Source organism: Loxodonta africana, chromosome 6, assembly GCF_030014295.1.
Source record: "Loxodonta africana isolate mLoxAfr1 chromosome 6, mLoxAfr1.hap2, whole genome shotgun sequence".
In the NCBI taxonomy this organism is placed as follows: Eukaryota; Metazoa; Chordata; class Mammalia; order Proboscidea; family Elephantidae; genus Loxodonta; species Loxodonta africana.
Window position 1 is genome coordinate 5,193,035 of NC_087347.1, and position 11,742 is coordinate 5,204,776.

The 11,742-nt window shown below is 47.2% G+C and overlaps 1 protein-coding gene across 1 annotated transcript in view; it reads right to left on the reverse strand.

Annotated features, from left to right (window-relative positions):
• The window catches only part of MLPH (melanophilin), a 47,812-nt gene extending 38,351 nt beyond the window's left edge, over positions 1-9,461 (reverse strand). The window contains exon 1 of the mRNA XM_064287384.1: positions 9,264-9,461. Within this exon, the coding sequence (XP_064143454.1) occupies positions 9,264-9,373 (110 nt within the window). The 5' untranslated portion in view covers positions 9,374-9,461. The remainder of the gene's footprint in view (positions 1-9,263) is intronic.
• Between the last annotated feature and the right edge of the window lie 2,281 nt (positions 9,462-11,742).

Genomic DNA, 11,742 nt, shown 5'->3' on the forward strand with positions numbered 1-11,742 from the left:
AACTGCCCCACAGGGTTTCCAAGGCTGTAATCTTTACAGAAGCAGACTGCCATATGTTTCTCCCACGGGAAGAGCTGTTGGGTTCGAACCGCCAACCGTTTCGTTCACAGTCAAGTGTTTAACCACTGTGCCACCACGGCTGCTCAAAACTAAAAATAGATGCTGAAAATAATTGCTGAAAGAGAACCAATATAATGTAATGATAACTGAAGAGTAATTATGTGAATGGAAACCTCCAAATGATAAAAATAAATAACAGGAATTACACTGAGGGAAAGAGAGCTTTGCTCAAGTTCTGTGAGATCTTTGAAGGAATGACAATGATGACAGAAATCAGAGGGAGGAAGAAAGGGGCGAAGTGGGAAAGAGGAGGTGTCATGGATTGAATTATGTCGCCCCCAAAATGTGCGCATTAACTTGACTAGGTCATGATTAGGGAACCCTGGTGGCATAGTGGTTAAGTGCTACAGCTGCTAACCAAGAGGTCGGCAGTTTGAATCCACCAGGCGCTCCTTGGAAACTCGATGGGGCAGTTCTACTTTGTCCTATAGGGTCGCTATGAGTTGGAATTGACTCAGTGGCAGTGGCTTTTTTGTTTTTAGGTCGTGACTCCCTTGTATGATTGTGTACCATTTTACTTCTGACGTGATTTCTCTATGTGTTGTAAATCCTATCACTATGATATAATAAGATGGATTAGCAGCAGTTATATTGATGAGGCCTAACAAGATTAGTTAGCATCTTAAGCCAATCTCTTTTGAGGTATAAAAGAGAGAAGCGAGCAGAGAGACATGGGGACCTCATATCACCAAGAAAGCAGCACCGGGAGCAGAGCGTGTCCTTTGGACCTGAGGTTCCTGCGCTGAGATGTGCCCAGACCAAGGGAAGACTGACGACAAGGACCTTCCCCCAGAGCCGACAGAGAGAGAAAGCCTTCCCCTGGAGCTGGCACCGTGAATTTGGACTTCTAGCCTGATTGACTGTGAGAGAACAAACTTCTGTTTGTTAAAGCCGTCCATTTGTGGCACTTCTGTTACAGCAGCAGTAGATGACTACGACAGGAGGTCTTACCCAGCCGCCGAGCAAGCCCTGAGACCCTTGTGAGTAGACGTTAGGCCAGAGTTAATCTCCAGGCCCTGAGCTGGCAGCCGTTTGCTACTCCAGCCTGATTCCTCAGGCCTGGGGTTGTCTGTCTGAGGTGCCCAAACCCAAAGCCAAACCCGTTGCTGTCGAGTCGATTCCGACTCATAGCGACCCTATAGGACAGAGTGGAACTGCCCCGTATTGTTTCCAAGGAGCACCTGGTGGATTCTAACTGCCAACCTTTTGGTTAACAGCCATCGCACTTAACCACTACGCCCCCAGGGTTTCCTCTGGGGTGCCAAGTAGCCAGAAAAGGGTGATTTCAAGTTCAGTATTTTTCAGCCAGCCCTGGTTTGCCTCCCACTGGAAGATTGCTCCCAGATTTTCTCTGGAATTCCCATCTGTTTACAGAGATTACGAATCCACCTCACCACCTGTTTGCCTTTTGGGGTCAGGTCTGCAGGGCTAATATTTGATTTTGGGGCTGTCCCTTTTAAAGCAGGGTGTTCTATTTGGGGAATCTCAGTCTTTATCCAAGGGTGTGACTCAGCCGAGCCTGGCTACACCGTCTTGGTCATTCACTCTGGGCTTTAGGAATACCCAATATGTTATAAAACAACCACGATTGAGAGGAGACCTCGATACAACCAGGAAGCAGTTACTGAAAAGACTGTAAATAAGCGCTGTAGAAAGCAAAAGTAGCCCTGGCAGTAGAGTGGTTAAGTGCTTCGCTGCTGACCAAGAGGGTGGCAGTTCGAATCCACTAGCCGCTCCGTGGGAGAAAGATGTGGCAGTCTGCTTCCACAAAGAGTGTAGCCTCGGAAACCTTACGGAGTAGTTCTACTCTGTCCTATAGGGTCACCATGAATCCGAATGGCCTCGAAGGCAGTGAGCGTAGAAGGCAATGAAAAAATTAGCAATGAGGGCAGGCTCTAGAATGTTCGGGCTGGTGCTTGTTTCTTTGGCTCTGGGTTCCGCAGAGAGGGAGGGGGCTAAAAAGCTGTGACAATTAACTGGGAGCTCCCTCCAAGAAGGCAAGTGCTTTCTACTCGCTGTCGAGTCGACCCTGCCTCACGGCGCCTCGTGTGTGTCAGAGCAGAGCCGTGCTCTGTAGGTTTCCATCTCTGATTCTTCAGGAGCAGGTCACCAGCCCTTTCTTCCTGGTTGACTCTGGGTGGACTTGAACCTCCAGTCTTTTAGTTGGCAGCCAAGCACATTAACTAACCATTTGCACCAGCCAGAGACTCCCCCAAGAAGGTGGTTCTCTGTATTTATATGACATTCATAAAATAATAATATGATCATCTTTTTGTACTTACAACCTTTTCAGTATCCAAGTGACACACACTTATAGAACACTTAGAAGACGGACATGAATAATCATACAAAACAGTACGCAGCAAGATAGCCACCCCCCGCCCTAGATGTATCCGGGGTGTTCTTCAGAGCTGGGCGCCCTGCCTTACCCTGTCTCCTCACCTCTGGTGCTAATAACAGCAGCCGCATCACAGGGTGCCTGCGGATTAAGTTAGCTAACACAGACAAAACCCTGAGTTGTCATCATGCATGCATTCAAAAATAGCTACTGGGTCCCTCCTGTGGTCAGGTGCTGAGCTAGGTGCTGGCGACGTAGCGGCAAACAAAATACAGCCCACGTGGAGCTTATACACCAGACAAGGGAGACATACGAAATAAATAGATGGCTAACACAACATCAGAGGAGCTCCAAGTGCTAGGAGAGAGATTCAGCGAGCTACGCAGAAAGAGGGAGCGTTGGGGGGGCGGCGGCTATTTTAGAAGGAGTCAAGGGAGGCTTCTTGGAGGAGGTGACTTTTGAGATGAGACCTGAGTGATTGAAGGAGCGAGAAAAAGGGAGACCTGGGGAAAGACACTCAGGATGGTGGGTGGTGGGCAGTGGGTGGTGGGAGTAGGCCTGGTGTGTTAGCGAGATGGCAAGATGGCCCAGGCTGGAACAAGATGAGGCTGGGCAGGCGGTCAGGAGAAGAGGTAGGAGACAGGCCAGCGCAGCGGCAGGGGCAGGTTCTGTGGGGCAAACTAATCTTCACACAGCTCTTGCACATTTTTGTATGCACTTTTCTGTTGTTAGATGCTGTGGGGTCCGCTCTGACTCACAGAGACCCCGTGTGTAACAGAACACAACTCTTGCTCGGGCCTGCACCATCTTCACAATCGTTGCTGTGTTTGAGCCCATTGCCGCAGCCACTGTGTCAATCCATTTTGTTGAGGGTCTTGCTCTTTTTCACTGACCCTCTACCAAGCATGATGTCCTTCTCCAGGGACTGGTCCTTCCTAATAACAAGTCCAAAGTGAGACAAAGTCTCTCCATCCGCGTTTCTAAGGAGCATTCTGGCTGTACTTTCTCTAAGATAGATTTGCTTATTTTTCTGGCAGTCCATGGTATATTCAGGAGCCCTGAAGGAGCAATGCTTAAACACTGGGCTGCTAACTGAAAGGTTGGAGGTTCGAACCCACCAGGCATGCTGTAGAAGAAAGGCGTGCAGTCTGCTTCTGTAAAGATTTACAGCCTTGGAAACCCTAAGGGTCACTCTGAATTGGAATCGATTCAATGGCAACTTTTTTTTTTTTTTAATGGCATATTCAATATTTTTCAGCAACGCCATAATTCAAATGCACCGATTCTTCTTTGGTCTTCTTATTCATTGTTCAACTTTCATGTGCATATGAGGCGATTGAAAAGACCATGGCATGATCAGGTGCACATGAGTCCTCAAAGTGATATCTTTGTATTTTAAGATTTTAAATAGGTCTTTTGCAGAAGATTTTCCCAATGCAGTGCATTGTTTGATTTCTTGATTGCTGTATCTTTCTAGGCATCTCCTTGTATTATAAAGACATTTTTTTCCTATATATTTTCTAATTGGCTATTTTTTGATGTCTAAACAAGATGCACTGATTTTTTTTTTAACATTCTTTCATAATTAGCCAGATTACTAAATTATCTTTTTCTCAGTTTTACAGCTAACTATTGTCACATCATCATCTTTAGATAACAGTGTTGGCTCTCCCGCCCATAGTTCACTGTTTATTTTGTTACCTTGTCTGATTGCGTTGGCTAGCACTTCTAGAACAAGGTTAAGTTGTAGCAGTGACGATGGAATCCAACTCTGCTGGAGTGCCAGGCAAATGGGGAGGGTGCCTGCCTCAGAGCAAAGTGTCTCTTTTCTACCTTCATCTGGAATGTTGCCTCCTTCCACACATCCATAGAAGACCCTCAGGACACAAGACAAGCAGCAGGAGGGCCATGCTAAATCTCCTCCCAGTGTTTGAAATATTCCCAGGCTCGAAGTTCATGCTGAGCAAGACACACTTCTTAACACAGCACTGAGAGGATCTTAACAGTAGGAAACAGGTGTAAAAGTCAAATCCGCCCTAAAACACCACTCCGTTGCCAATGCGATTAATATTATAATTTTGTACTTTGAATTTTCGATTCTTCTGAGGCAATGCCGTGACCTGATGGGAACCCAGGAATAACTTCCTGCTTAGTAAAATAAACACCTCGTCCCCAAATCCCAAGTTGTGCGTGGCAAATTTAGTGAGAGATTTATATCTGCCTGGGCTAAATTAAAGGCAAGATGGCGTCCCACCTCCCTTCTTATTACTCCTTGAAATAGCCTGCAAGGAAAATATTCAGTTTATTCTCTCCATGGGTACCTTCTCTTCAGGAACTTAGACTCCAGGGATAAATTCCTTCCTGTCAGCTCTGGGGAGCAGCTGTCCATGTTGTCAGAGCTTTGGTCAACACTGTTCTCTACAATAAACGTGGATCCTATTTGGAATGTCACATTTGAGGCTCCTGTTTGAGAGGCATGGCTAAGACTTGCCAGCTTTGCCTTTCTCAGCAGGACACGGCCTTGGTCATCTGGGGGAGGTGTGCTTTCCTCTCCAAAGCTCTTCTAATTGGATGTCTTCAGCGCAGCCTGGTTAAGTAAGGACACGCCTGGTTAAGGGATCAGAGACACTCAGCGTCTTGGGTAAGCTGGTCACGCCGGTGTTAAAGAAAGGAGTTTCATAGCCACAGCAACCATAGGGTCTTTGTTCCTTTGGAAAGTCTGGGATCTGGGCCAGCATGTCTGTCCCATGGTTGACTGAGGAGAAATCAAGGGTGAGCTGGTCTCGCCAGTGTGGGAAGAGACACGGGAGTGTTCACACAGACCCTGGCCCAATAGCCCCTAACCTGGGTGGTGCTGATACTGGAAGGAATCACAGAGCAACACTCTGCCGTGCTCACATTTCTGCTAACTGTAAATATTAAAAGAAACCCACTTTTTAGTTCTATTGTTTTCAAATTTATAAATACGGTGAATTGGCCATTTAGCAAATTGGCCCCTTGGCAAACGGACTTTTGGTAAGTCGACCTATTGTCTTCCTGACTCGTTCAGAATAAAAAACTTCTTTCTAAGTAATAAACGTGTTTTTTTGTTTGTTTGTTTCACAGTCCCCCCCCCTCCACACACACACTAACTTTGCTCTATCAACAACCTTGGTAGGTTTCTTCCAGCTGGCAATCCATTTGGTGTCCCTTTTAGAGAATCTCACATACATGAAAATGCCATCTGAACCATTCTTGAATTGCTACGTTGGTGCCCTCCACCCACTTGGTGGCCACTTGAGGGCCGTTTTCTCCACCCAGCCCATTGCTGACTCACAGATTAAGGAATAAGTAACTGGGAGCAAATATGAGGACCCCAAGGAGATCAAGGAGAGACATGGTGTAGAGAACGGGAGACTGGTGGCAACAAAGGGGTAATGCTTTGTGCTGAAATTTGTTAAACGCGCAGATTGACATTGATAAGAGCTTGGGCAGGAGGCTGATTGTTTTTAAAATCATCTTCAGTTTCACAGAGGACTTCTGATATTGTAGCCAACTAGCTCTGCAGAGCCAAATTTGACATCAAGAACCCAAAGTGTCTTTATTCTACACTTGTTTCAATCCATGGCTTCTTAACTCTCAGCACTGCCTGGTCTGTGCACAACTTGAACCCGTGTCTTATGACCTCACGGTGCTCATTACAGCCGCCCTCATGACCACATGCCCTGGCCCCTACAGCCCCTCTAGTCAAGAGGGGCACTTGGGAAACAGCTTCTCCAATGCGACAGCGAGTAAGGGACAAAAACGTGAAAGCAATAAGAATACAAAGATCCCTTCACTAAAGACCGCCTCTGCTCTTTACTCCTGAATGTATCACCAGCTAGAATTATATTTGCACGGTAATAACCAATCACAATGATGCTATTTGGGCTTCAGTATTCGTAGCTTAAAGGTCCCTGGGTGGTGCAAATAGTTTGCGCTCAACCGTGAACCTGAAGGTTGGTGGTCAAACCCACCCAGTGGCTCCATAGAAGAAAAGGTCTAGCGATCTGCTTCTGTAAAGGTTGCAGCCAAGAGAACCCTACGGAGCAGTTCTACTCTGTAACATGAGGCTGCCGTGAATTGAAATCAACTTGATGGCAACTAACAACATTTCTGACTTAACACTACTTTGCTATAGATTTTCCATACCACTATCTCCCTCCCTCACTCAAGACTCATTAACAACCTGCTTTATGACACAACCTTGCTTGCTGAAAGTGAAGAGGACTTGAAGCACTTACTGATGAATATCAGAGATTACAGCCTTCAGTATGGATTACACCTCAACATAAAGAAAACAAAAATCCTCACACTCGGACCAATAAGCAACATCATGATAAATGGAGAAAAGATTGAAATTGTCAAGGATTTCCCTTTACTTGGACCCACAATCAATACTCACAGAAGCAGCAGTCAAGAAATCAAAAGATGCATTGCACTGGGCAAATCTGCTGCAAAGGGTCTCTTTAAAGTGTTGAAAAGCAAAGATGACACCTTGAAGATTAAGGCATGCGGGACCAAGCCGTAGTGTTTTCAATCGCATCATATGCATGTGAAAGCTGGACAATGAATAAGGAAGACCTAAGAAGAATTGATGCCTTTGAATTGTGGTGTTGGCGAAGAATATTGAATATACCATGGACTGCCAAAAGAACAAACAAATCTGTCCTGGAAGAAGTACAACCAGAATGCTTCTTAGAAGCAAGGATGGCAAGACTGTGTCTTACACATTTTGGACATGTTGTCAGGAGAGACCAGCCCCTGGAGGACATCATGCTTGGTAAAGTAGAGGGTCAGTGGAAAAGAAGAAGACACTCAGAGAGGTGGATTGATATAGTGGCTGCAACAATTGTCTTAAGCACGCCAATTGTGAGCATGGCGCAGGACTGGGCAGTGTTTCGTTCTGAGGAACATGGAATCAACTCAACAGCACCCAACAACAATGACAACATCTCCCTTATTCATCCATTCAAGTGCTTATTATGTGTCAGGTACTAAGCTAGGCATAGGGGTACAGAAGTGAACAAAACAAAGAAAAACCTCAGCCCTCATGGAGATTACACTTAATTAAGGGGAGAGAGAATAGACAGGATAAGTGAGTAAAACACTGAGCATGGAGTTCAGGGATGCTTACTCAGGGGAAAAAGTGCAGCAGGGATGGTAACTGAAAAATGACCCCTGAAAGACAGGCCCATGTCCTAAGCCCCCCCCAAAAAGCCCCAGAACCCATAAATGCTACCTGATGAGGAAAAAAAAGTCTTTGCAGGTATGATTAAGTGAAGGAACTTGGGATGGGGAGAGTTCCCTGGATTAGCCAGGTGGACCCTAAAAGTAATCACGACATCCTTACAGGAGGGAGACCTGACTTTAGACAAAGTGGAGAAGGTGATGTGACCAAGGAGGCAGAGATTGGAGCGATGTGGTCACAAGCCAAGGAATGCCTGCAGCTACCAGAAGCTGGAAAAGGCAAGGAAGTTTCCTCCCCCAGAGGCTCCAGGAGAAGCACAGCCCTGCCGACACCTTTGATTGTGCCCCAGTGATACTAAGTTTAAACTTCTGGCCTCCAAAACTGAGAGAATGACTTAGTGTTGTTAAAGCTACTCAGTTTGCTGTCATTTGTTTCAGCAGCCGCAGGGCACTCATACAGCACCTTTGCTTTAGCAGCGCCCTCTGCTGGGGGCTCCCTCCCAGGCATTCACTGGGCTACTTTGCTCACCTCCTTCAAGCCTTTGCTCAAATGTCTCCTTGTCAATGAGGACTCCAATCCACAGAAAGGAGCCCCGGTGGTGCAGTGGTTAAGTGCTTGGCTGCTAACTGAAAATTTGCAGTTCGAATACACCAGCCTCTTAGTAGGAGAAAAGACCTGTTGATCTGCTCCTGTAAAGATCATAGCTTAGGAAACCCCATGGGGGGCAGTTCTACTCTGTTACATCGGGTCAGTATAAGTCAGAATCAACGGCACACAATAACAACGACAAATCCACAGAAGACACTAAGAAAAGATAACGAGAAGGTCCAGTGGATAAATAAATGTTAGGGACTTGGTGGGGAGGAATAATCAAGGTAGAAGGGGCATTAAATAATCGTAGGTGGGCTTTAGGCTCAGGCAATGGGGAGTGTGCAAAATGGCGCTGGGGTCATCACTGGTGCCAGGAGGGGGACATCAGACAATACTGGTGAAAAGAAAGGAGAAACGCCAGCCTTTATGCTATAACCCTTTGAGTCCAACATTCCCCATGTACCATTTTTAGCTCTTCTATTCTTGAAATGTCATGGCCTAAAAATTGTCTATTGTCTGACTTGCTTGCTTTGGACGCGTCATCAGGAGGGACCAACTGCTGGAGGAGAACAGCTTGTTTAATGAAGGAGAGGGCCAGTGAGGCCGAGGGTGACCCTTGGCTAGATGGACCGGCACGATGGCCACAATGATGGATTCAAACATGCTGGCAATCATGAGGGTGACGTAAGACCTGACAACGTTTGGTTCTGCTGTACATAAGGTTGCGTGAGTTGGAGGCAGCTAACAACAACAACAACAAGCATCACCTGCTTAGGATATGGTATCACTCCAGAAGCCAGACCAAGTGAAATAAAACTATTCAGGGGACATCTGAATGTGAGGTGGACAGTCAGATCCCTCATTTTAGTTATGAGGAAATTGAGCTCAGAAAGTGGAGATGTTTCCTGGCTCTTTAACCCAACAGAGAGCACCCCAAGAGGGTGGACCCTCAGAAAGACCTCAGGAATCACAGAGCCTCTACGGGCTCGGCCATAAAGCACTTACTCTAGTCTTTCTTCTTCTTTTCTTCTCAGATCAAAGTCCCGCTGAATGACTTCCCAGATGTGCTTGGCCTCTTCATCAGTTAGCTTGGAAAGATCCAGTTTTTTCCCCATCTTGGTTTCTTGTCAGGGTCCCACCTGGAATATCACAGGATAATAAGGTTCAGCCCCAGGAAATCTTCAGATGCCGGCGAATTCACAGAGTAAGAGGCACAACCAAGAACAACCAATTTCCAAGAGGTTTCTGTACCTGGGAGGAGTAATTGATTTCTAAACAGTCAAGTGCTTGTGGGGACACTTGCAGAAATTAAAAAAGTGAGTCTGTGTGTAAAATCTCCACAATATAAGAATTGATGCCTTTGAATTATGGTCTTGGTGAAGAAAACTGACTACGCCATAGACTGCCAAAAGAACTAACTGTCTTGGAAGAAGTACAGCCAGAATGCTCCTTGGAAGAGAGAATGACTAGACTTGGTGTCATATATTTTGGTCATGTTATCAGAGGAGCCAGTCTCTGGAGAAGGACATCATGCTTGGTAAAGTAAAGGGTCAGTGAAAAAGCCGAAGATCCTCAACAAGATGAGTTGACACAGTGGCTGCAACAACGGGCTCCAGTGTACCGTGATCATGAGGAAGGCACAGGACCAGGCAGTGTTCCATTCTACTGTACGTGGGGTTGCCATGAGTTGGAACCGACTCGACGGCACCTAAAGACAACAACTTCCCACCTTCTGGAACACTGGCAACACGAAGATGCAAACACCACTTAGCCACTGTGTCCCTTATCCCTTCCCACAGTGAAATAAACGTCAGTGGTCTCAGCATCGAATGATACCTTCCTTCCCCTTGTCATGTCACTGTGCCCTCAATGAGCTGGACTGCCACAACAATGGGTGCAAACATGCCAGCGCTCATGAAGACGGAGCCGGACCCGGCAACATTTCGTTCTGTTATACACCAGGTCACCCTGAGTCGGAGCCAGCTCGACAGCAACGAACAACAGCAACAACATCACTGTGCTTTGTGTTTGCTTTTAAGCCGAGGGAAGATGCAAACTCTAGAGAAGTGCTGTGGGAGAAACGCTCTATCCCTCGGAGTTCTTGCCTTAGAACCCCCTAGAGTGAGGGGCTGAGAGCACAAAGAAGAGGCCAAGTTCACATCAAATTCATGGTCAAGCTGCCCAGTCTCCTGTGCGTCCCCCTTCCAAGAGTGGCATGTGGGGCAGAGGGTGGCCTGGAAGACTGACTTGCAAAGACCCCATCATCCGGAAGGCTTCACTGTCCTCTAGACTTGGGGGACCGTTCAAATTTGCATATGGTGGGGGTAGGTCAAGAGGGTACCCTGAGTCCCCAAGAGGCCACGCCAGCATGATTCCTAGAACTACTTCCTTGTGGTTGGGACATTCACACATTTTCTTGGTGGCGCAAAACAACACGAGGCAAGGGGAGAACCAAACATCTGGGCCAAACAACAAGGGAGCTCTATCTAGTCAGGGGACATCACCTGTGGGGGCTGCAGGGCAGTCCTCTCAATTCTGGTTGCACATGAGCATCACCTGGGAGCTCTAACGACCATGCCCAGGCCCCACCCTCTGAGACTGTGATTGGATTCAAGTGCTCAGTGGAGCAATAACCAGTTGCCATTGCATCGAATCCAGCTCACGGCGACTCCATGCGTGCAGAGCAGAACTGCTCCATGGGATTTTCAAGGCTGTGAACTTTCGGAAGCAGGTCGCCAGACCTGTCTCTCAAGGAGCCTCTGGGTGGGTTCAGACCACCAACCTTTTGTCAGCAGCTGAGCGTGTTAACCATTTGCACCACCCAGGGACTCCTCAGGAGAGCAGCAGACCCACTCAATGCACTGTGTGATGTATGTTTCTAGATAATCCCCTGATCAGGAACTGAAGCTTCAGATGCTATGAATTCCCCTCCTTGAAGTACACTAAACCTGATCTCAATCAACTGCAAAGGAAGAGGAACGAAAATCCAAATGTCAAAAACCAAGGTAAATCACGTTACTCCAAGTGTGGCCTGTGGACCAGCAGCATCGCCTGGGAGCTTGTTGGGAATGCTGGTTCTTGGGCCCTGCCCCAGACCTACGGACTCAGAATCTGCATTTTAACAAGATCCCCAGGTGATCCATGTACACCTTAGGGCTTGCCCATCCTGCTGGTTCTCAGACCCCTTTGGGTAGCAAAGCCCTAGCAGAGACTCACTGAGTTGGGTGGAGGAGGGGCCAGTGACAGAGAGCCTTGGTCTGACTGTCCTGTGGGGAGGTGATAGTTGTCTGTGATGGTGTCAGGCAGGGCAGTGGTGGCTGAGCTGCTGGCTTCTCATACAGAGAAACCATGTGCTGATATTGACACTACTACTGGGTATAAAATTAGAGGCATTACCACACCAGGGAGGATGTCACCCCTGAATGTGTGCACAGTGGTGACACTGCCAGCTCTACTCACTCCCCAGAGAGGACCTCCTTGACCA